Source organism: Pelodiscus sinensis, chromosome 8 (assembly GCF_049634645.1).
Source record: "Pelodiscus sinensis isolate JC-2024 chromosome 8, ASM4963464v1, whole genome shotgun sequence".
In the NCBI taxonomy this organism is placed as follows: domain Eukaryota; kingdom Metazoa; phylum Chordata; order Testudines; family Trionychidae; genus Pelodiscus; species Pelodiscus sinensis.
This window is the reverse complement of record NC_134718.1, coordinates 32,751,359-32,777,474: the sequence shown is the minus strand read 5'-3', so window position 1 is coordinate 32,777,474 and position 26,116 is coordinate 32,751,359. Positions and strand designations below refer to the sequence as shown.

Below are 26,116 nucleotides of genomic sequence, written 5' to 3'. Positions count from 1 at the left end.
CCATTGTCAGAGCTGCACCGCATTAGCCCAATAGTCAAAGAATACCCTAAAACTTCTCGGGATGGATCTACAATGAGATTTTCCTTAAACTTTCTATTGTTCTACCTTTATGCTCCTCCAAAAGGCATGATGGGAATTCTAGTGTAGACTTGGTACTAGTGTTTGTGCCACCATGTCTAATCCTACTCAGAGCACCTCTAGATGTCCTGGTGGTAAAAATGGCAGTGGCTGCTGGTGTATTGTCTACATAAGAGCTTGTACCTGTGCTGTCACCCAGTCTGCAGCTTAGGAAGAACAACGCTGAGAAATTTTTAAGAAAAATCTGTGGAGATTAACTTCAGCATAGACAAAGTTTTCATGGCCCTAGTCACGTTTCCCTCTTTGGATGTTCACCAGGCTGCTGTATTTGTGTCCTGTCGCAATGGGCCCATATGCTCTTAAACAGAGGTAAAGCTTGGGATAGGAAAGTATGTAGGGTCATATGTTCCCCTCCCCCTACTTATTGCTTGGCTTGTACTGAGCATGCTGACACAGACTGAGCATACTCTTAACACTGATGAAGCTGGCTGCCCTCACTTTGCACCCCACTATTGGCAAGCATGGGTCTTCTCTGCTCTTAAGAGTGTTTGTTGGGTTTTGGTTAGAATTCTTTCATTCATCCAGGATCAGCTGTTCCTCACGCTGCCCATAACTTCCTCAATCACAGGCTTTCTTTTTCCTATTTGCAATTTCTTTTGACCTTGGCTGGTGCCACAGTTTAAGAAGGTCCCTATGCTATGACAACATGCACTTTTGTTCCTATCTCTTGCCATGAGCCTTCTTAATTTTTTAAAATCTCTTCTCTGACATCTCTTCTCTCCCTTTGTTCTCCTGCTTGGGGATTTTCCACTCTCCATTTCTCCTTCCCTGGAGCTGACAGAACTTGTTTTCCAGCTCAGGCACCCTCTTTAGCATACCTATTGTTTGGCCATAGCATGGTTAATGACTGCCTTTGTTCTGTAGCCTCTTGCAGACAGTGTGGTTGATACATTTCAAGAGCCTTGTTATGTTATCCCATGGCTGATTCACTACACATTGAGGCATTCAGTGATACAGCAATTTAATAAAATTAACTAGAAATCATAAACGCTATATAGATAAATGCTCCACAGTGTCACATAAGGCCTTGCACAACAGCAGCAGGTGGAGATACTAAAGTTTTGCTTTTATATGTTAATGAATTGCACCTTTATAACTTGGCTCCTTTCAAAGTTTTGTTACTTTGTGGGGCCAGAGTCTCTGCTGGTGTATGTGCCTGAAAAGATTGCTTATCCAAACCTGGTTGATGGAAGTTTTTCTGAATCTAAACCAGAATTTTGCAATGCCCACCATTCCTCTAATTCTCTCTCTTTCTCTATCTCCCTCCCTCTCTCTTCAATTCTCCACCTTCTTTCTCCTTTTAACCTGTAAGATCCCTCCCTATAGGATTTTGACTTTCTAAGCCCCTGAGATATCTGTAATATGTATCATGCCAAACCCAAGATGCTTGATATTTATTGTGCACTGGGCCGATGCAGCACTAGTTTATGCTATAAGCACTAGTGGTGACAAGCCTCTGTTGCAATAGATGGGCCGGTTAGACAGCACAGTACCGCAATGCTCCTGCATCTCAGTCTGTGACAACTCCGTTCAGTGTGCAGTGTCTCCTGCGCTATTGATTACTGATGTTGTTGTAGTTCAGAACAAAATCATCCGATATCTACAAGCTTTCTGTTTCACAGGTTTGTTGAAGATTTGTAATCTATACCAAAGCCATTTCGTTTTATAAAATTAATGTAGCTTATACATTGGAAAACGCTGAGTTATTCTGTTCACATTGTAAAACAAAGATCCCATATGGGCCAGCTCATCCATTGGTGTGAATCAGCAATGTTCAATTTCCTTCAGGAATAAACAGGGCACAATTGTGTTCTGACCATGCCTCTTGCCCTCACAAGTTATAGAGCCATTAGGCAGCTTTGCACCATGGGAGGACTCTGTCTATTAGAAGCGATTTCCCCAGTGGCCAGAGTCATCAGATTTCTGGTTCGTTTCTGCCAGCAGCTCTGTTGGAAAAGGACCATAGTTCAATGGAGAATTTGGCCCTTACACATTGTAATTTCCTCGGCCAGGTAATTAATCATTATTTGTGACTTAAACAGCAACAGGCATGTTGTCAGCACTTACCTAATAATCTTTCAAAAGTTTGGATGTTGTTTATTCTGGCTAGAGACTAACTTAAACTAGCTCATCCGTTCCAAACTTTCAGTCAAGGTAATGAGGGACAGATACCAGAGTTTCTAGGTGACCTTTCTCCATTAGCACATTATTGCATTAGCTTATTTATCTGGATCAATAACCTTTCTGTTGAGGGTAACCTTAAAGTAATTTGTATTAATAGCCCCAAAGCAGCTCCTTTCTTCATCACATTAATTATATACATTTGCTGACTTTAGCTTGGCTATACCTAGAAGCAGGATAAATCACAGCGGAGGTGCTGCAGCGCTCCATAGCTTGGGACCCACCAAAGTTTGCTGGTTACTGTCAGCCATGTTAATAAAAGTGTGATGATTTTAGTCCACCTAAGGAGCCACTCTTAAAAGGTTATTTGGCTGTGTTCTAACACGTAGCTATCTGGAAAATAAAAGCCATAAGCCACAACATGCTATACTGTGAGATACAGTAAAGTTTGCTTAATTGGGACATGTATGTAGACAGACTAGGTTGGGATAAATAGCATCACGGGGTTCTATGTTTGAGTGTCACTGATTCCATGCAAAATGCACTTGGTTTATAACTAATAAGACTGGGGTGGGTCCGGGGACATGGTTTAACTTCCAACCCTACACAGACACACACACACAGGAATAGGAAATTGAAGCTGGATTCTTGCTACCTCACAGATTATAACCATGCTGTTCTAAATATTACACTTGTGACTCCTCATTGGCCTTTCAATTGCCATCTGGGGGCATGCGTTCAGAACAGCTTGTCCCCTAGTCAGGGGCCAAAAGAAATGTCCTGATTTTCAGAAGTGTTCAGCATGTTAGGGCTTTTGCTTTTGTGAAAATCTGACTGTAAACATCACATTGGGTGCTGAACACTTTTGCAAACCTGGTGCCATGTTAAAATTGCAATTGACAATGCATGAGGCAGAAATTACCCTCAAAGCTAGACTCATACTATAACACTAAAAAGAATTAAAAGTACTAGAATTTTTTTGGGTCAGTAAAATGGGCAGACTTGACACTGAATATGCAAAGGGAGCAGATCTGCTGAGTAAGATGTTGCTAATCTATTTTTAGCTGCACCCCCTGCTCACTATGCTCATCAACCCCCTCTCCATGGTTCCAAGTCATCTGCATCCTTTTCCGCTCCTGCCCCACCACACCTTTGGAGGGGCCCCTCTATCCAAATGCTCATGGTCCATCTCGTTCACTCACGCCCTTCAATCGCCGGCTATTCCCTCCCCCTCCCCCGCCACACTCTTCCTATTCCTGACCCCCCTGACAATAAAATTGTTCATGTGCAGAGTTCGGAGCCTCTCCTGGCAGCTAGCATGGAGTTTTCAGAGAAGTGACCTGTCAGGAAGGGATAAGCTCTGTGGATTTCTGAGCCTCACGTGTAAACAAAAACCAAACACAATCAGTAAAATGGGGCCCAACCCCAAACAAATCCCCTTCATTCTGGGTGCTCCTGGGCACCCGGCTCGCTAGTGAGGGACAGGGTCTGGGTTACATGTGAGCAGCCAAGTAGGGAGAAAATTCCCTCCACACCTGGTTACAGCCTGTCTTTGCAGGGCAGCAGCGCTCCAGATGTCCCCTTGCAGCTGGCAAGCAAGCTCCTGCTGCAGGGGTGGGACGTGCTTCGTGTGGACAGGGCGCAATGGAGAGACGTGGAACCATGAGGGAGCCCCCAGCTTTACGCACCCACACCCTACTGAGAACCAACTTTGGGTCATGCAGGAAGAGAGCCTGGTAAGGTAATCTGGGCTGCTAGTCCTTATCTTGGAGCTCCGTGGCCCACAGCCCATCCTCCCTCCTTCCATCCCTACCCCCACCTCCATCCTCCATTCCTACACTCCTATACCCCTGCCTCCATACCCACCATCCTCCCTAACCGCTCCCCCTTCCCACCCCACACTGCCCATCCCCCTCCTTCCATCCCTACCCCATCTCCATTCCTGCACCTACCCATCCTCCCTAGCCCCACCTCCTCCCCACTCCACACTGCTTATCCCTACCTCCACCCCCTTCCTTCATTCCCCCACCCCCAACCCCTCCCCCCACACCACCCATCCCCCTGCCTCCATTCCTATATCCACCTCACCCCCGCCATCCCCCCTTACCACACCATCCATTCCCACATACATCCTATCCCCCTTCCACCTTCCCCACACACACTCTACCCCCTCCCACAAATTTGTCGAGTTGTGCACCCCTCCTCTTCAGGAGCACCACCGGGCTGGGCAGCACAGCCCCCGCCACCGCAGCAGGAGACGGAGCCCCAGCCCACCCTCTCCGAACGGGCCTGTTGAGGCAGCTTTCCTCTGTGGTGAGCCCAGGGAGCCCAGAGCACAGAGCAGCCTCTCCGAGGAGGCAGGGAAGTGGCCAGAGTGCGGTGTAACTGTGTCATCCCCAAAGGGCCATGTGTGTGGTGTGGCCAAGACCTGCTCAGCTCGCTGCAGGCCTGGGAGAGCATGCCTGAGCCGGGGACCTGACACTGGGTCATTGGCATACGCTGGAGCCACTTGTCTGGGGGGAGATCTGCAGCATGGCCCCCCAAGAACCGTGGCCAGGCCCAAGTCACACAGAAGCTGTGCGGGAGGCACATGGACCGGGCAGGCTGGGGGCAGGGCCCAGAGACAGGTCGATGCTGCTCCAGGGATCCCGTGGGGATGGAGCCGCTGCCCCCTCCCCTTTTCACAGAGTGATCTCATAGTCAGGTCTCCTGGGGCAGGGTCTCCTGGGGACGGGAAAGGCTGCATGGCTGAGGGCGGGGGTGTACAGTGGTACACAGAGTGACGTGATGATGTCGTCCCACAGGAAATTTTTTTATATAGAGAGAGAGAGATTATTTAAAGCAGAGACACCCTTTTAACAGAAGAAATTACTTGCATGGGGGAAAGGCCTTATATTTACACTATATTCAAATACAGAATGAAAAAGATAATTGCTGCTTTACATCTTTGATAGCTTTTTTCATCGTTTTTTGGAGCACAAAATATTACCTCTCATTCACAGGATACTGACAGAATGTGTCCCATTAGACAGAATTTATGTTGGTTTAATCCCAATTAAACAGTAATCGTGCTTTTTGCTATCAGTGTGCTTCATTAATTCCTTGGGAGTTGTGCCAGTAAAATGCAGTGTATTGTAATGGGGTATTTTTCTGGAAGACTACAACTTTCTAAAATGAAAAACAAAATTCTGTGTAATGAAATTAAATATAATACTTACTAACCCAAATATAGCTCTGTCCTACCTCTCCAATAGATAAATAGATAAATACATCTTGTTTTAGCCCCCTCTGTCTTAGGTACTTATTTGACCACCAAAAACCATATTCTTGGTTCTGTAGCATCCCTTGCTGGACCTATTTTTTTCTTTTTTCTCTTTTTTGCAATGTCGGCTTCATTCTGTGTCTATATCTTGGTCTAAATGCCAAAAAAAAAACTTCATTAGGATCTTCCCACTGTTTTTTTCATAAGCTGCATTGTTTTCTTCAGAATCTATATGGCCATTTTTAAAAAGAAATGTATCCTCTACTGTGACTAAACTAACCTTTACTGTGTAACTGAAGAATTCTCCTCCTCCTAACTGTCCAGAGAAACTGAAACAGCAGCAAGAGAACTGGGAAGTCCCTTCATTCAGCTTAACTGAGATCCAGCTTTTGCCAACACCATTTAAGTATTAGCATTGTTAACCGTTTCAAGGCTGACCCTCAAAGCAGACATTATATTCAGTTTTTTCCAGCTGGCCATAATTTTTATGACCCGATGTCCCATCCTTAGAGGTTTTTAATGTTGACTTCTAATGTTTCAGAAATGTCCCTACAGGATAGCATGTTTCTCCTGCAGGAAAATTTCTGAAACATTAGAGATGACCTTCCCTGTCTACGGTGGTAGTGAAAGGAGTTCAAGACAAGAGGGTACGTCTAGACTACATGGCTCCGTCGATGGAGCCATGTAGATTTGTTGTTTTGGCAAAGGCAAATGAAGCCGCGATTTAAATGATCACGGCTTCATTTACATTTAAATGGCTGCCGCGCTGAGCCGACAAACAGCTGACCAGCTGTTTGTCCACTCAGCGCGCTAGTCTGGATGTTCCATATTAGGGTTAGGGTTAGGGTTCCATGATCCTGTCGACATCAAAGCCCTTTGTCGGCAGCCCCAGTAAACCTCATTCCACAAGGAATAACGGGGCTGCCGACAAAGGGCTTTGATGTCGGCAGGGGAGCGTTCAGACTAGCGAGCGAGCCGACAAACAGCTAATCAGCTGTTTGTCGGCTCAGTGCGGCAGCCATGTAAATGTAAATGAAGCTGCGATCATTTAAATCGCAGCTTCATTTGCCTTTGCCTATGTGTCTAATCTACATGGCTCTGCCGACAGAGGCATGTAGTCTAGACACAACCAAGAGGAGCAACAAGTCAGAAGTCAAAAACTGGTATTTTCTAGAGATTCTTAAGAATTCAGGAGCCAGATTTTTGGGCCAGTATATTTCCATGGCTATTTGAATAGAGCTTTTTTTTATTCCAGTCCCAGTGGTTTTCAGTAGCCAAGGAATCACTGTTAATAAGAGAATTATTGGAACAGGATCAAAAAGACTGCTAATCCATTAGTCCCCACAATTGAGATCTCCCATAAAGTCAGAAGATTCCTGCCTTTGAGGAATTCAGCACTGGCTGGAATTCAGTCCACTTCTGTCCTGTTCCAACATGTCAACTAACTCTTCTGTCTCACTCCCACACAGATTCCTCCAAGGACCAGGTTGCCCACAGAGTGTTTCTTCTAGCTGCCTTCTGATTTTTAAGGGGCAAGGAACCACTAAACTAAACTAGCTAATGACCAAACACAAACAGCCCCCCACTTACTGACTTTGTACTCTCTGTCCTGCCAAAACTAAACACAGTGTTTTCAGTAAAAGACAATACACATTTCACTCTATATTCGCTCTCTTCTCAGTACCCCTCTTCACACGTGCTCATTTTCCTCAGCCTCCCAGTAGATTTGGCTCCACTTGAGAGCATTTTCTGCACCCATGATTTCTGCTCGAGAATTCTTGTTTAAAAACAAACAAAACAAACCAGTGTCAGAAAAGGAACAGCTTAGGACTTCTGATCAATTTTGAAACAAACAAACTAACTAACTAACTACAATCTTACAACTTCTCATCTCTGCTTTGATGCTTAAAAGTTATCCAGAATAGTTCCCTGAATTCTAGGCTGGTAGGAGCTAAAACACTGCAGGTGTAGGATGTGTGCAGGGAAAATAACAGGAAAGGGAACATTTTATGTCTTTTTATCTAGTAACAGTTGCAGTGGGAGGAGAAAGGGTAGAAATGGGTGAGTATTTAGAGTCTGTAGAAAATACTAAACACATTCAACCCTGTGTGGAACCTTTCAACCCAGCCAAGCCTTTCTAAAGAGATGAGCCTGGCATCTCACTCTCTCTCTGCCCTCATATCAGCATTGTCAAGTGCCTATTAGTACCACTGTGCCAAATCATGTGCCTCCATGTAATTATGTCAGGCCCACTGTAAAAAAAGAACAGCCCTGTTTGTGGTTTCTTGTCTCTGCATGGAGCTAAATAAAACCTTTCCAATTAAAGGTTCTGAATCTTCCCAGAAAAACTGTAACCGTTCTGTCTCCTTACTCTCCCTGAATTTTCTCCCCCGTTTTCAATAGGTAAAGGACATTTGCTATAAATATGATTGTTTCAGACACATTCACTTGTTCCTTGTGTTTATCCTCCCTTGAAGATAGATTCCTGTTTGTGCCACTGGAATCACTTCCATATCATCCACTTCAGACGGAAAGTTATTTGATCAGGAGCTGTTTTTTATTTTGTTCAGCAACCAGTACCAACTGGGCCCTGATGCAGATTGGAGCCTTTGAGTGCTACTACTATAAAACAAATAAATAATATCAGATTTCTCAGTGACTAAACATCAGGTGGAGAACATACTGTAGGAGCAGTGCAGATCAGAGCCTAAAGAACAGAGAGCCTGGGCTAGACTGACCCTGTAGACACAGGAAAAGGCAAATTACATTACCCTGTGCCCAGGAGCACAGCTGAGCCTTAGGAGGCATTCACACTGTGGGGAGAGGGTGCTTTGGTACCACTGCTTACTTCTCCCAAGGGTTCCCTCAGAGGGAAGCTGCTTTGAATTGCAGACATGCTTCTGGGAACATGCTAGCAATGGAGGGGCCCTGGGAGCCAGTGTGCTTGGTCTCACTCCCTCTTGGGGACTGTCCTAGACAAACTGAGATTTGACACCTAAACCTAAGCTGTAATGGAAGTAACTTTTAGGACTGTCTGAGTAGCTTCTAAATAGCACCGATACAGTAGGTATCTTGGGGGGGTGCTGATTAGTGCAAGTATGGAAGAAACATGTTGTTGATGATGAACACAGTTGTTTCTAAGTGTCCCATTGATGAGATGAGGGGGGTAAAGGGGGCAACTTCCCCAGGGCCTGGCGATTTAAAAGGTCCTGGGGTTCCAGGCTGTTGCTGTTACTGTGGCAGCAATGGCAACTGGAGTCCTGAGCCCTTTAAATTGCTGCTGGAGCACCATGCAGCACGTCCCAAGTGGCTCTGATGGCTGCCAACAGTAGGGGGCATGGAGCGTTTTGGACAGCGCTGAGGGCTGGCTGCCATGACTCCACCCCTTCCATGGGAGATCCCGTCCCTTCTGGGAGTGCAGAGCTGGGCCCCTCACCCACTTTGTCCAGTGCCCAGCAAATCTGTCAGCTCCCCCACTGACCAGCACTGTATTTGGACAGGCAAACTAGGTTTTTAACTCTGAACGAGTACTGCTGACTCTAGAGTTTTTGTTGTCCCTACCAGTCACTCACACTATAGTCACTAAATATTTTGCTGACCTTAATACCTTACTATCCAAAGCAACTCTGTCTTGCTTCGATGACCAAGCTAACATGGCCCTGAACCTCTGACCCATATGACTCTTCCAGAAACCCAACAAAATCCAAAACATGAAGAGTTTTATTTAATTTCTTCCCACTCAGCAGATTTCGAAAAGAACATCTAAACTGGGGTTGCTTATGTGTTCCAAAGTATACGTGGCTTGTCACTTTTTAGATGAAATGGCTTTGTGCAAAACAACCTCAGACTTTTTTATAAAGTGAAATAAAAGGATTTAGGAAAAGAATTCAGCATTTGAACCTTGTTTGGTCAAGGTTTCTGATGCTTCCAACCTCCTTTACGTCCTCTTGGTACTTGCATAATTTAACCTTACCACCAGTGTTCTCTGTAAATTGAGCATTTGGGCAGCCACCTAGAAGAGAGTCAGGTGCCACTCAGCTGATTGGCAGAGCACCAGGAGCATATGTTACCATTGGTGGTGCATATCTGCACATGCCTCAGTGCACATAACAAACTTTATTCTGCACATTGAAAAAATAGAGGGAATATTGCTTACCACCATTTCAGATTAACCATTTTGAGACCCACCTGAAACTGAATTAAAAGTTATTTTAGTATTTTTTCAAAAAGAGTTAAAAACTAGTCCAAAACTGGACCTCAAGGGGATGCCCCAGCAATAAGTTTAGCACACAATGAGAATCTTAACACACAAACACATGGCCTCCAGAATTTTTTGCCTGGCTATGACCCACTTTTATAAAAGTATTTATTCATTGCTCACTCTGCTGTGCATAGAGCCTTATTCAGCTTTTTTGAAAATGACAGTTAGGCAGTGCCACAGTGAGCACAGCAATGCCTAACTATTTTTGAAACTCACTTGTTTTCAATGTTGTTGTAGCCATGTTGATCCGAGTACATTAGTGACCAGTATCTCTTGGTGAAAGAGTCAAGAGCTTTTGACCTTGCCAGACCTGAAGAAGAATTCTGTCTGGATCAAAAATGTCTCTGTCCCCAATAGAACTTGGTCAAGTAAAATAGATTATTACCTCACCCATCTTGTCTCTAAATGTAGGCCTGTGAGTAAGGGAATTTATGCTGCTTTATACCTAAGTATCAGATATACTGATATTGCACAATGGTTGCTAAAATGACACAGAATTCATACTTCTGTTGCTATACACATACTTGTGGCTGAGTGAGATTAATGGCTTAATCTAGCAGTAGTATAACATTTAGAGGGTCTGTCCACATTTACACTTTTCTAACCTTTTATATTATTGTTTTTTTTTTAGAAGTGTATAGGTTCCCTGTTTAAATGTGTCTTTCTGACACTGGAATATATGGCTTTTTAAAATTATTCAGATGTCATCAAAGTTTCTATTTTTGCCTTCATCTTGCTTTAAAGAAATAATTTGGTTTAATTTCTGTATTTTTTTACTTAAACTGAAATGATAGTCTGTTAGTCACTAATGGACTGGAACTTTTGCATGTTGCAAGGATCTTGGAGCTTAAGCAAGCTTCTACAGATCACATACAGTACAATACCTAAATATGTAGAGATGGATTATCTCTGAATGGCCTGGAATCTGTGGGTTCACGTCAGCACCTTTCTTTTTTTCTGTCTTCTACATATTCATATGTGGAAGCATGTGCAACAAAGTTGTATTACATACAAAAGTTCATAATTGCTTTCTGGACACTAATTTGGGAAATTTAATCAATCTGTGAGATTAATTGACAATATGTCTCCTTCCAGTGGTTTGGTGGGGTAGAAGAGAGTCCATTTTTCAATAAAACTATATCCCTTTGTATATAAATAACTCTGAGAATTTTTTCTTGAGCTAATAATTTCTTCATACAATGCACAGTCAACCTGTGGAACTCCTTGCCAGAAGGTGTAGTGAAGGCCAAGACTATAAAAGCGTTTTAAAAGAGCTAGATAAATTCATGGAGGATAAGTCTATCAGTGGCTATTAGCCAGGATATGCAGGGATGATGTCTCTAGCCTCTGTTTGCCAGAAGCTGGAAATGGGCAAGAGGGGAGGGATCACTTGATGAAAGCCTGTTCTGTTCATTCCCTCTGAGGTACCTAGCATTGACCACTGTCAGAAGACAGGATATTGGACTAGATAGAACTTTGATCTGAGCCAGTACAGCCATTCTTACGTTCTGTCTAGAACAGCAGTTCCCAACCTTTTCCAGATGAGGACCCATTTTGAGAATTCAGAAAGACTTGGTGACCCAAGGCAATTCAAAAACAGGGGGAGAAGGGAGGACAGAGTCACCCAGGGAGACACTAATGGCAACCCATATTTGGGTCCCGACCCATAGATTGGGAAACCCTGGTCTAGAACTAATCACTGTGATAGGAGGGAAAATATCCTTTGGTCAGTTCAGGCTACTTCACAGTGTCCTGATGTCACAAGGCAGCCTGAAACTCATTGTGATAACTAGCAGCATCTTCTTAGACCTAGGAGATTTGTCCACTGGTGAAGGGTTGTTCTAGTGGATCTTATGCCACTTCCCTTCATGGCTGCCCTTCATAGGGATAGTGGCTAGATTGCCATTGCATGTTATGGCTGTCAAGGTGCCAGAATTGTCTGTGAGGTCCATAGGCAGTTGAGTATCAACTAGGGTACATTGTTCTTCTCCTTGTGGCATGCCGTGATTTAACTTTATACCAATGTCTTTGGGTAATGGTTAGAAAATTATTGACGCCCATCATCATCATTTAGAATCCAGCTTTTCGTTTTTGATCTGATATCTAAAAGAACATAGAATTAGAGCCCAATCAAAACACAGAATTAGAGCCCAGATAATGGCAATACATTGATTGGAGGCATACGAGGAAATAATTGCACACTCTGTACTTATACTGTAACGAGGAATCCTATGGTACCTTAAAGCCTAACAAATTTATTTTGGCATAAGCTTTCACAAGCAAAAGCCACACATCTGACAAAGACCAAGACCAAAGAGGGATTCTGTGTTTAAAGCCAGATTGCAGCTTAGGAGTTTGTGGTCCCTTATCAGACCAAACATGTTTCTGAGATACTAGGATTGTTTGTTTAGTTTGGAAAGAGGAGGAGGAGACAGCTGTATGACACAGGTATATCAAATAGTGACTAATATAGAATTCAGACAAATAATCTGCTTGACCTATGGGTGAATAATGAATGAGTTGTAGCCCAATTGTTCACTACAGAACAGGCTTTCTCAGGGTACATTTACACAGTAGCACATACTTCTAAATAAGCTATGCAATTTGCATAGCTCAAATTGCGTAGCTTATTTCGAAATAGCTTATGTCTACACAGTGCCAAATTACAAAATACATCACAATTCCGGCATCTTCCTTACTCCTCGTGGAACGAGGTTTACAGGAAGACGGAATAAGATGCCTGTTATTTCGAGACATGAAGAACGCTATTTCGGCATAATGGACATAGCACCGCTGTGTAGACATACTCTCAGTGAAACAGAGTACATTGTGGTGTGCAAAACCATCAAAAGAAGGCAAATAAATACAACCCAGGGAGAAGGAAAAATCAGTTAATATTTAAAAAGTCTTCAATTATCTGAGCAGGTAAAGCACCTTTGAGAATGATGAGCTACAACCCACCTAAAAGGTATCTCATTTGTTTGTTTACAAAAAAGGGACCTGTGAGCTGGGGACAGTTAATACCCACGGGATGTTTGCACATTCTGCCAGAACAGAATGCTCTTCCTTTAAGTAAGCAAGTAACTGCTTTCCTCTGAGTGCACGCGCGCATATACAGACATTCACATTTTGTATTCAAAGTTCTTCTTGGCTCAGGTTCACTAGCAGCTGGTGCTAGCCATTTATCTCCCTGCTTGTGTCACAGAGCCAGAGGAGGCTGTGCTAGCACTTCTGCCCACGGGGCCGCTGCATGTCATTCCCATAAAAAGAGAAGGTGGATGAATTAAAAAACTTGGGGGAGAGGGCAATACAGTCTCAAAAGGCTTCTCTCAAAACAATTGCACCATATATTTTTCAGTGCTTTTTCTGTAAAGAAAAAAGGTGCCAGTACTCCAGGGGAAAAGTTGTTGAGCTCTGACTGGAGGTGCCGGTACTACGTTTGGAGGTGCGTACTGGGCAGTACCATCACAAAAAAAGCACTGTATTTAGTGCACCAAATTATGTTTCCTTAAAGCTGAAGACTTCTTTAGTGAATAAGGATGAATGAGTTCTCTGGGAGCACTCCCTCCCTAGGCTTCTGAGGTGAGCTGCAACTTCAAAGCATTTGCCTGTACAATTATTTTTAGAGTACTAGCAGGAGCTCTACTAGCTGGGGTCTGTGCACCCAGTTGTGAGCTTACTCCATGGTACTGTACTGTAAACATATCTAATGGCAAAGATTATGAAGAAGGAATTGTTTTGAGAACAGCATTCAGCAAACATATCTTAAATCCTTTTACAAAAACCCTCTATTGAAAAATAATTGTGCTGATGAGCAATCCACGTTCTGTACTGTTTCTCCTTTGTTCTTTACCACAAAGAATATCTCCCCTTCATAAATACACACAAAGTGGAAATGTTTTAAGTGCCTTTTGCCAGAAAAATCAAAACTGAAGCAAAACATTCCATCTTCACTCCTCACTGCTGTGAAAGGGAGCCTCAAAAGGAAAAGGGGAAAATAACCACTTTAGGTGATATTGTACCTGTTATTTGCATCAGCCATCTTTGTATCAGTCCCTAGTGCAGTGCATAGCACAGAGACAGTTGCACTATAGACTTGTCTGTGCTATGGGTGAAACAGTGAAAGGAAAAACTGTAAAAACCACAGCCCTGTAGTATGCAGTTTCAACCAGAGTGTAGGCAGGGCCTTGTTTAGCTCAAAATATACAGACAGCTTTTGTCTAGCTAGTCCTGATTTTAATCATACCTCCTTTCCAGATACAATGTCAAAATCAGCCAAGTTGCTCAGTTTTAACAGATCTACATTACAAGTCTTTTTCATGATCAGATGATTTATCATGAATCAAGGCCTGAGAAAACCGTGTGTTCATATGCATTTTCATGTTGTCATCAATCAGTACATAACTGATAGGATAGGCCTTGCTGAAAGTTTTTTATGTATCTATATACAGTATTTCATAGCACTTTCATTTTCTATGCCTTGTAAGTATCTAGCAATACCTGTCATATGTAATCTTTAACCTAGGAGTGGGGAACCTTTTTTGGGTTGGGAGCTACTGACCCATAGAAAAATCAGTCAGGCACCACACACAAGTGAGAGGCAAAAAACAAAAACAAACAAACAAACAAACAAAAAAACCCTTAAGCAAACCCTCACTGACACAGCACCCTGACCGAGAAGAAGAAAAACACTCCCCAAATAAGAGCCTGGGGGGGGGCCAGGCTAGTAGATTTTGTGGCTGGAGGATTACCACAGGCTCCCCAATTCTGGGGAAGGGGCCTTAAGTCTCGGGGAATGGATTCAGGCAGGCCAGGGGCTGCATCCAGCCCCTGGGCCTTAGATTCCCCACTGCTGCCCTAAACGATTGTGTGTGTGTGTGTATGTGCGTATATATTTGTGAATATATATATATATATATATACACTCACTTGTGACAGACTCAGGCCAATTGGATAGAGAAGAGTAGTCCTATTGGATTCTGGGAGGTGGGTGGGCATTAGCCTGCCCACATCTAAAGGATCTTCCCCCAGCCTACGGGGAGGATCCATAGAGCCCAGAATGCCAAATTATTACTGGGGACAAAAAAGAGAAAACAGGGACAGGCGTGGAGGTCACAGGGTCAAAACAAGAGAGCTGAATGGGGACACTGAGCAGAGAACCCCAGACAGCGTCCAATGCCCCTAGAAGGTTGAGAGAGAGCCAGCGGATGCTGCCCAGTGGAACTCTGCCCAGACACATGAATGGATGCAGGTTAGAGAAGAGTAGTCGAAGGCAGATATACTGGCCACAAGGTAAGCAGGTAACCAAAACAGAGGTTATTCCGGCTAATTGAGACATCTGATGCTAATTAGCCTGAAAAGAGTCAGTTGAGACCATTAGGCTAATTAAGGTACCTGAGGCCAATTAGTTTGAAAATAGTCAGTTGAGACCAGTTGGCCAATTGAAACACCTGAAATTAATTAAGGACCTGCTAATTCTATTTAAGACCTCCTCCTGAGTCAGCAGAACCCTAGTGAGACAGGAGGAAGGAAGTATTATTAAAGGACTGGGAGTACAAACACCAACAAGCTACAGGGAAGGAATCCCTGAGGTAAGAGTGAAGGAAGTGTTGAGGGAGAGGAAGAGAGAATGGGAACACACCAGCCAGTGGCCAGGGAATTGCACCTGATCTAGTAGTGAAGGGAAACACTGCCAACAGGTGCTGCCAATAGGATCCATGGGCTGGAATCCAGAGTAGAAAGTAGGCTTGTATTCTCCCCACCCCCAACCCCGATCAACTACAGCTATGTCTCCCTAAGAGGGAAGACAAGACCCCTATTAGGAGGATAAACTGCTCCTCCTAAGACCAAAGGGGCAACAGACAGTGGGGCTGTGTCTACATTGGCATGATCTTGCGCAAATACTCTTTAATGCAACAGTTCTTGTGTTAAAGTATTTGCACAAGAGAGCGTCTACACTGGCATGTGCTTTTGCGCAAGAGATATGCTTTTGCACAAGAGCATCCGTGCCAGTGTAGACTCTCTCTTACGCAAGAAAGCTCTGGTGGCCATTTTAGCCATCGGGTTTTCTTGCTCAAGAAATTCATGTTGCCTGTCTACACTGGCCTCTTGCGCAAGAACAGTTGCGCAAGAAGGCTTATTCCTGAGCAGGAGCATCATAGTTCTTGCACTGATTTCACACATTAGAACATCAGTGTTCTTGCACAAGAACTCCCCGCCACTGTAGACAGGCAGCATGTTTTTGCGCAAAAGCGACTGCTTTGGTGCAAGATCATGCCAATGTAGACACAGCCTTGGAGGCTTCCTACCAGTTACCTTGCTGGTCTATGGTGAGAGGCTCAGCAGACTGTGACCTTTCTCTCTAGCTAGAGAGACGTAACATTGAGGGTCCTAGTGAGTCTGTGAAGCAAGCACAATCCTCCTGGAAGAGAGGGGCCCACTAAGACAAGGTTGGACCTTTGTCATTATGTATGTCTATCCTGTCAAATCAAGATTGGATGTTATTCTAAAATAGATAGTCTCGGGTCACAAGTTGGGCTTGATGCAGGAATCACTGATTGATCTATGGCTTATTTTATGCTGGTTTGATTAGAAGGCCACAACAAACTCTTCTAGCTCATGTGTCGACTTGGATGCTACATTTTTGAGGGAGAAGACACTGGAGAAGCTGTAAGGCAGCACTTTCATCTTTTTTGAAAGAGGGAAAGGCAACTTGTTCCCTTTCCCCTGGGAATAATGGGTAGCCACAACACTAGTTGCCACTATCTGTCTTATGCTGCTAGCAGAGATTCTTCCTTCTTGTTACACCAGCAGTTGTGGTCTGTTTTATCTAGTGCTGCCAGGGCCGGATTAAGGAGGGGAGGAGCTAGCCGGGCAGCTGCCCAGGATGCCAACCTATGGGGGGTGCCTGATGGCAGCTGTAAGGGGGGGCAGCATGCTGGGGGGGCGGGGCCATGCATGGGCCATGCGCCTGGGGGCGGAGCCATGCATGCGTTGCATGCGCGCCTGCTGCCCGGGGCACAGGAATGGCTCAAGCTGGCCCTGGGTGCTGCACCTAGCCTGTCACCTGCACAGATGCTACAACTAAGCAGAAGACTAAGTGGAATGTTCAGCTTGTGTAAGTTATGCTATATCCCTACACCTGCTGTTTGGAAGAAGACAGTGGATGTATTTCTCTCTCATCTTGTTCCACCCCTTCTAGCCATTCCAAAAGGAATCTCTGCTCAATAGCTTATCTCTAGGAAAGCACCTCAAAGGTTGACATCGTTTTTAAAAGTTAGGTGGGAGCTGGTCTCCAATTCATGTTTGGGGTCCCAGCATTGCTAATGGTGGAACCATTGTAGGTCAACCCTATCCTTCCCCAAGTTTCAGAATGAATTACTATTATCATTATTTATTTATTTATTTATTGTGACCAGAATTTTCAGAAGTGTTGTAGATGCTGAATGCTTGATATACCCAGACCTTGAGAGCTTTTTTAAAAAATGTGGCTGCACATGCCAGCAATGTATTCTCCAATTAAGACAATTAAAGGTATAGCCCCTGTTCTAAGGAGTTAAAAATCTAAATGAGAATTGAATAAAAGGTCAAGTCAAGGAGTGGTGGCCTGGGATGAGCTAGGTTGAGAGTAGTATTGGTTGAGACAAGATGACTTATTTAAAATGGTTGAATTTTAAAAATCATTCTGGTCTGAGATGTTGGACCTGCTATTGTCATAAGTAACAGCTGAGGAGACTATTTCTGAAAAGTTTGTGGGTGGTTGATGTGATCTTTTAGGTTTGTGCATTTTGACAGAACTCTGTGTACTATGTACAGTTTCCTTTCGGGGGTGGTGTGTGAGGTGGCCATTCACATAGCAGTTGGGTAAAGGGAAATGTTTTAAAATGTGATTATAAAACCACAAACACTTAGCAGAAGAATGTGGTCAGAATTAGGACCTGAAACTGCTATAGTCCCTTTCAAAAAAATAAATTTTAAGATTGTGTCCCTTAAGGTTCTCCATGATCTTAAGATAACTGTTCTATTTACCTTGTGGTAAATTGAAAGTTTATTTAGCACATGGATGTAAGTTTGATTCTCCCTATAAATTGCTCCAGCACATGAAACAATAGTGTCTGGCAGCTAGCAAAGTGTTAATGGCTATTTGTTTAAAAGGATTTCCCTAAGTATTTCTTAATATTCTACTTGAGTGCATAGAAACTCTAGCTGTTCAACATGCCTGTCCCATTAGCTATATTTACATATCTTCTATATGCCTTGGACACTGAATTTCAATGTGCCATATCTGTAAAAAGATCTCTGGGCTGCCAAAAGTGCAGGTCTTTTTGTGGAGCTGGGGCCCTGGGCTGCATCCATTAAAGCCCCTACACTCTGGTCCTGGTTGGCTGAAGGGGAGAGGATGGCTGCAGTTCCATGTGCTGCTGTTTCCCAGGTCCACCCCATTAGACAGGAGCTGAAAGCAGCAGGAAGCTCTGTTTGTGTGCTTCCCTCGACTGCAGGTTTTCTTCCTACAGCTCCCATTGGCTGGGAATCATGGCCAATGGGAGCTGCAGGCGAGCACAAGGTAGGCAAGGAGCTACTTGTCCTCTCTCCTCCCTGGGACCATGCCACCAAAGGGGAGCACCCTGCACCCCAACCTCCTGCTCTGGCTTTGAGACCCCTCCAGCATCCTAACTCCCTCCCTCACCCTGCACTTCTCCCTGCATAAGCTCCCTCCCACACTTCAAGACCCTTGGCCTCTGCCTGGAGCCCTTCCTCCACCCCAAATGACTCATCCCCAATCAGACCCCTCACCCCCTTTCTCAATCAAACCTCTGCCTCAACTCTCAGCCCCCTCCTGCACTCTGACCCCCTTGGTTTTTTGGCCTCACCCCAGAACCTAGTAGGCTCAGAAAAATCTAATAGCCTTGGGTCCTTGGAAGAGTTAATTGGCCCTGGTTCTGTCTTAGCAACAGGGATCAGAGACTTTGGGTATAGCACTACAGGAAAAGGCATGTAAGAAAATAGAGATCTGACCTAGTCCAGACAGATAAAAATCCTTTGCAAGAAAATTGTAAAAATGTACATGTTGGTGTCTTTCCTGCAGGTGCAGGGTATTCTCCCCTGAGGCATGGGCTGCTACACATAGGTTTTGGACTAGTGAGGGTGATTTTTTGTATTGTGTATTAACATCTATTGATATGCTGGTGCAATGTCCAGTGTGGAGGCAGTTATACAGGTAGAATTTATTCTCCTTCCCATACAGAAGTGAGCTGATGGGAGTGAGTGGGGTTCAAAAGGGGCAGTTGCTCCAGGGCCCAGTGATTGAAAAGGGCCTGGGGCTCCTAGCCGCTGCCCTTGCTACCACAGCAGAGACAGCATCTGGAGCCTCAGGCTCTTTAAATCACCACCCAAATGCTGCGCAGCATCCTCCGAGTGGCATTAAGTACTAGCAGGAGCAGGGGGTGCTGGCTGCCCCAGCCCTGCCCCTTCTGCCTGAGACTCTACCTCTTCTGGGAGCACGGACTGCATCCACACTGGGCATTGCACCAGCATATCACTCACCACAACTCCGCTTTGCCCAGGGGCCTGACAAGTCTGTTGGCAAGAGCCCAATTCTCCTCTCTGTAGTGTAGCAAATGTCCCATGAAAGTCAGTAGGCACCAATCTCTTTAACAGTTTGCAAAACATTCTTTTTTCAAGCTAGCTTGACACTACAAATTTATGCCAGCATAGCTAGGTAAATCAGGGTGAGATGCTGTGATCCCTGACCTAGCTGTGCCACCAGAAGTCCCTGCTGTAGATGCACCTCTAACAAAGCTGTGTTTTACCCATCTTTCTGTTTTACAGCTTTTGTTCAGCAATTTTACTATTTTGGTACAGAGGGCAGTTTTATCAGTAAACCTGCATCCATACTAGGAGTGCTTTGCCCATATACTGTAGGAACAGAGATATACCAATAATGCTGCTTTAGTGTGGTAATCATGGCCTCATGATTTCATGCAACATTATGTAGGTCCTGATGCTGTAGATCCTGAATAATGAACTAGTAGCTGGACCCCTATGACTGGCTGATCCAGGAGTCAGCAGCTGGTCACACAGAATTGAGATTTGGCTTGGACTATCTGTATCCTCTTTCTTCTCCATAGTGAGAAATGTCCATTTTAGATTGCATGGCCCAGACTCCTGGGCTCCTGCCAAAAACTGCTTGCTTGCTGTGGCCAAGAGCTACCTGATCTGTTTTCTTCAGCTTAAGTGTTTTTGTGCTAACCCATTCAATACTTTGGGTCTTAGAATCCCAAAATGGATATTTTGCTTCTGGAAAAATGCCAGAAGTTACTTTAGACATTTAAGGGACTTCTCTAACCCCTAAAAATTGAATAAAGGGGACAGGCCAAGCCATTATTGTCAGGATGGTACAATGAATGTTCAAAAACCTTTAAAAGCAACACTAAATTTCTGCCCTCTGTATCACTTTTCAGTCTGAGTTGGCCACCCTTATTCACACCGAGTAGTAATTTAGTCAAAGTAATCCCATACCCTAGCTTTTGTAAAGAAAACCCATGGTTTTTTTTGGTTAGTGGGTGTCAAACAGACTTTCCTGGAAAATCTTTAGATTTTTTTAGTAGAAATGGACTTGCAATTAAATGGATTTTTTAAAAATGGTTCTACCCTAAGTCCATTTTGCCTAGGTCTTGTCAAGCAACTTAACTTATACATAGGTGCAAGCTTTTTAGAGTTGTAATTGTAGGCTTATGTAATTGCCCTTTGATGCAAATAAAGGAGACCAAAGCAGTGGACAATGTATTGTGGGGAACACTCCACAATGAGGATTAGATTGACCTAACTTCCTTTCCATGATTTTTCTTCTCTTGGCTTTTTTCATTAGGTGGCTATCCTGGCATCTTTTCTTCTACTTACAGACTATTTTGACTTGGCCCATTTGAACTTTCCACCTCCCATTCCAAGAATCAGTCAGATGTAAAGTACAAATCAACTAATCTAAATCTATCTCAGGACTGGCAATAGCTGAGCCACACGTGCAGTATACATGGTTAAAATAAAAATAGGATTTATTTCTGACAACCAGTTTACCAAATGTGATGGCTACTTGCTATTGTTTTCTTTCTTTTAAAAGTAACCAATTAAGGATTATATGCTGCATTCTATCCTAATGTATACTAATTACCACTTACTGGGCGTAAATCAGGGTAGAACTTTGCTCAGTTAATGACATTTCTGTATTGTGATTATAATTTAATGGGGAAATAGAATCCTAAGGAATCTTTCATTGCACCACCTACTTTCAAAGGTTTCCTCTCACAAGGGTCTTTCCTTCAGTGTGGCTCAGAAAATGCATTTGAGACACACATGCCCCCACAAGGGGAAGGTATCTACCTCCACAATGCAACAGACCGAAATAGAGATCAAAACTACTATCACAGGCTAAAGCACAGACACTAGCCTGATGTGAAATTTGGGCTGCATGACAAAACCACAAATGCAATCTTGTACATTTTAAGGCTGATTCACTAAGTAATGCCATGGATTAAACCAGAATATTTTGCTAGATACAGAGGACATCAAACTATTGTACTCTCCTATAGACTGAGAGTTCCCCTCTTCTCTTTAGGAACTGCAGTAATCCTCAGAGATAAAATAGACCAGTCATGTAAAGTTAACCAGAACTAGACGTCAGGTACTATCTGCTTTAAACTCCTGTTTCAAGAAATGTATTCCCTAATCTCTCAGGAGTGGTGATGTTATCTTTTTAATGTAGGGTTTAAGCTCCTTTAAGTGATCTTGGGATAAATTCATCCCTAGTGTGATAGTACATTTAAACTCCTTGAAATAAATACAAAGACAAATTCACCCTGGGTCTGTACAAAAAGGTACACTTTAAAACTGAACCTTTTGGGCAAGGGGTATTTCCAAAATATGTAAGATGGCTGAACTGCTTGGAGAAGAGTAGGTATCATCTTATTCATATACCTATCAGAAGCAGGACTTTAAGTGCTTTTTACCTTTTGTGAGAAGCTACAAACTGCAATGTTTCATTCTGATGCTACTGCCCCAGGTGCATTGGCACTGTCATGTGCTTGTCCCTGAAGTGGCAGGCACCCATTCTCTATGGATAGAGCTCATTGGCATGCTCTTAGGACTAGCTTGTAGTTTTTGGTGCTTGCTCACCTCTAAATTTTAAATGCCCTGCAATTAGAAGTTAATTGACACGATTGTAGGTCCCATTACTGTACTTCATTATTTCAAATGGTTGAGGAACTTGAAGCATGTAGTTCTGAGACCACAGTTCAAAATTCCTGTCAGGTGAAAGACAAGCTTCCCCAAAATGCCAGGCTTGTGGAATGAGCTACCTTAAAGATTGGAAGCTTCAGGGGATAGCTGAGTTAGTCTGTACAGGATAAACTTTAAAAAAAAAAGTCTGGTAGCACTTTATAGACTAACAAAACATGTAGATGGTGGTATGAGCTTTTGGTCCTAATAGCACTAATGAAATCAGCATGCTAGCAATGGAATAGGGTGCAAGTGTGTGTTTTGTAAAGCAGGACATGGCCCTTACCGTAGCTTATGCAAGATATTCTAAAACCTACAAAAATGAGCAGAAGTGTCTACTACCTTTAAAGTGATATTGCCCAGATGTTAAAGGTGAAACTAAAGAAAGCCAAGTTGTCAATTAGCTTTTATTAGAAAAGTAAAAAACCCTCTCAAAACAATACAATTGCATAGAAAATCTTGCACTTGAACATCAAGTGCATTAATGTAAACTGTCATCAATAGAAGCACTACATAGGATAGTACACAGGTTGTTTGTGAGGGTTCCTGCCCTCATCCATAGCATCACATCACATTTCCCCTCTGGCATGCAGTATTGGAGAGCAGTAGGTAGCTCCCAGCAGTATTTTCTTCAAGCATATGAACTGATTACAACCCAAAAATTCTTGCTTCTACATTCACTTGAAGACTATGTATAGCTGCCCTAATGTCAGTAGTGGAGCTTATCTTTGATCAAATCACATACGGTCCCATCAGACCTTAAATTCAACCATCACTCATACACATGCACCACCCTCCCTCCACCAAAAAAAATCCATTGATTACAATGTAGGTTTTTTTAAAAGCCAGGAATAGGGGGACTGTCTACCCCCAACGCAGTCCTGCTGCTGCATCTGGCATCAGAACTGTCACAAGACTAACTGAAGTCAGTACAATAAAAACCTGTTCTACAATCACTGAAAGGTTAAAGCTAGCACTCACTTGCTATCTATGCCCACTGAGTGAGGGAAGTAGAGTGCAGTTTTGTTTTCCAGTGAGCTTCATCCTTGCTTTCCCTCTCTGGACTACTTTCTTTTTGTACAATCCTGTGCCACCCTAACCTTGGTGACTAAGGAGCTGCCACATTTTAGCCAACTTATGTTCACTTTTTCAAAGCACTTAAGTTGTTGCTCCAGTTTCTCATGGTGTGCTACACCAGTTTAGAGAGTAATGATCAGTTATTCCTCTGAGGCACTTTCAGCACTCCTCTATTAGCAACTGCTCAGAGCTGTAAAGCTTCTTTTTAATGACTCTGAACCCAGTGCTCAGCTTCAGCGATTGACTAAAGCCTGGAGTGAAAGAAGTCCCAGAGCTAAAAAGGCCCTGGATTTTAGGCCATAGTCGAGAGTCCAATCTTAAAATAAGGGTCAGTTGAAAAGTAGGCACAAGATTTGGATCCACTGCAATCTGCCCCACACTGTAGCACCCCTTCCCTTGTTCAACACACAGGTCAATGAGGGCACCTCTCAGGCCACAGGGCTCGCTATAAGCCAGGTGAAGCAGCTCTTTGCTGACTTGAGTGATGAGTTGGCTTGGCATCACAAGTCTGGAGCAGCGCTTGGAATTGATGTTGGCTTTGTTCAGACTGACTTGGATTAGTTTCATGAGATTGTTACATAGGAGTTCATCTTCTGGGTCATTTAACAAGTCAAAGTCTGGAAGAGAAACTTCCTCCAGGTACTCTGCATCTGTGAATGAAAAGTCAAAGAAGGCAGATCAGTACTGGCCAGTTTATGAAGCTGGCTTTTGTTTCACAAATGCCTTAGTAAAAAGTTGCTACAAAGGACCAAAGTTAAGGAAAAGAAAACTTGTCCATTTATTAACCTAAACCATAATTTTCACAGAAAAGCTGAGCACTAAGTGAAAAAGAACAGTCTGGTGACATAGGGAGAGAAGGGCTGCTATGGTTTTATGGGACAATGTTTTGATGAAGCTTAAGCCTCTCCCATTGTGTATTTTAGCTTTACTGAATTACAGGTATGTGGTATATTCAGTTTGCTATTGCAATTGTGTTTAAAAATGTATTTACTGGACACATCGTTTAGAGGATAAAAAAAATCTTGATGGGTAATGCTGTCCTAAACTGTTCATTAGTGTAACTCAAACACCAAAGAAAATTGACTTTCAGCCCTAAAAAAAATCTACTTACCGCCTTCGCTGCTCGAGCTGCTGTCCAGGGATTCACAATCGGAGCTCTCCGCTCTGGCACAGCGATCGGGCACCTCCTGCTGCCAGCTCTTTCTCCGGGAGAAGGGGGGTGAGGATTGGTTCTCTCTCTGCTCCGGAATGGGAGGCAGCGAGGAAGCGAAGCTGTCCCACACGCTGGGCATCGCTGCGGATGGTCAGTCACCCTGCGGAGCGGGGCCGCGGAGAGCAGCACGGAACAGATCCTGCAATGCAAGGCCAGCACAGAGCCGTCAGGAAACGCCCGGCGCTGGCGGTCAGGTGGAAAGCTCTCGACGGCAAGCTGGGGGGATTTGCACCGATGCGCCTCCGGCTAAACCACCCGTCGAGAGAATGAAAGGCAGCGGGGCCGCGAGCAGGCAGCGATACTTACAGGGCCGCGGGGTCCGGGCAGGTGGAGGAGGTAGGCGAAGTGGGGCAGGAGGCTGCGGGTGGGAGCCTACGCGCTCAGTTCCCCTTCTCGGCGCTGATGTGCCCCCAACCCTCGCTGGGCCCTTTAAATAGGCAGCTCAGGAGCGGCCGCCCCTCCCTACTGTGCCAGAAACCCAGACTCGGCCTCCCGTGCCGCAGCAACCAGTGGCGAGCCGGGAGTGTGTGTCGGGCTCGGCCAATGGCAGGCAGGCGCACGTTCGCAGCGTTCTCTCCTGCCCGGTTACAGCAGCCTGGGCTCCGCCTTCCATTGTGCGTGGAATCTGAGCTGCAAGCAGAGACCTTGGGGGTGGGGGAGGGCCTGTTTATTACAGACTCCCAGGGCTTGGTTGGACCCTGTGCACCCGAAAGGCTCGTTCACTGCTGCTTTCTGCCTGTAAAGTAAGGACTAGGTTACACAAAGTAACATTGCATTGTACTGGTAATCTGAGCCCTAGGTTCACTCTCAGACCCGGGACTATTGAGAGGCTGATGGTGATGACACGAAAAATCACTACTGCTCATTTATAGCCAATTTTAGCAATCTTAATTGTGCTCCCCACACTCCCCATTTTCATGCTGTTTCTTCTCTGCTGGATATTTTTTCCCATGAAAGATTAGTTACGGTGTGGACAATGCGGGCGGTTGGGGAGAAACGGGGGATCATAGCTAGCCATTTACGACATGACTTGGAATATCGGTTTAGGTTCTGTAACAAAGACAAGTCCTTCGTATAAAATCAGTTTCAACCCACTCCAAACTGGGAATAAAAATCTTGCTGCTACGTGTTTCTGCATGGGGGTTCGTTTTAAAAGGATGCGATGAAGTAGGATTGGTGTATAAAATCCTTTAATCGTCTCAACAGCAAAGATGCTGCAGTACATTTCATCAACTGTGTTTGTTGTAATCTTAGAAAGCGGCGAACTATGAGTTTATTTTCAGAAACCCTAGAGATTTCGCCATCCTAGCACACTATAAACATGCGGCTTTCAAACTGTACGTTGAGCTAACATCTTCCAGCCTTGGATTATTTCGTGCACAATCAAGGTCAGGACATTATTGCATGGTTTCCCTAACTTTTAGTCCTTAAAGCTCTATTGAGAAACTAGTTTATTTGCACATTCTTTACGTCAACTGATTTTTAGGAGGACGGTAAAGGAGGTCGAAAGCCTGATCATGCTATTGATCATTCGAGTCGATAAGTTCATTTGTTTGTTGCAATTCTAATTATGAGAATGCAGGCTACACGGTGAATTCTGCACGTATAAAGCTAACTCTAGGTAAACAATCCAACGCAAGTTGCAGCACAACCTCTGGGTCCTAGCGTCCGTCTTGCACTTTGGCTGCTTTGTGTAAATGACTGGGAGAATTGCATCATATGGGACGAGTTGGAGAGAAAAAGTCCCAGAGAGTGCAATAAAGCAGATCGTTTC

General features: G+C 44.1%; 1 protein-coding gene across 1 annotated transcript; it reads right to left on the bottom strand.

Moving 5' to 3' along the window:
- Nucleotides 1-22,441: 22,441 nt before the first annotated feature.
- Nucleotides 22,442-24,805, bottom strand: DDIT4 (DNA damage inducible transcript 4). The gene is made up of 3 exons (XM_006131997.4): nucleotides 24,649-24,805; nucleotides 24,241-24,481; nucleotides 22,442-23,779 (listed from the first exon to the last, which is right to left on the bottom strand). The coding sequence occupies exons 2-3, from the start codon at nucleotides 24,419-24,421 to the stop codon at nucleotides 23,289-23,291; spliced, it is 672 nt and encodes a 223-aa protein (XP_006132059.1). The 5' UTR covers nucleotides 24,422-24,481; nucleotides 24,649-24,805; the 3' UTR covers nucleotides 22,442-23,288.
- Nucleotides 24,806-26,116: the final 1,311 nt, after the last annotated feature.

Excerpts from the sequence above, each read along its gene's own strand:
- DDIT4 (XM_006131997.4), bottom strand. The coding sequence starts at position 24,421 with ATGCCCAGCGTGTGGGACAGCTTCGCTTCCTCGCTGCCTCCCATTCCG. Across the intron at positions 23,780-24,240 it reads CAGCTCGAGCAGCGAAGGCG|ATGCAGAGTACCTGGAGGAA; the intron begins GTAAGTAGATTT and ends TTTCATTCACAG.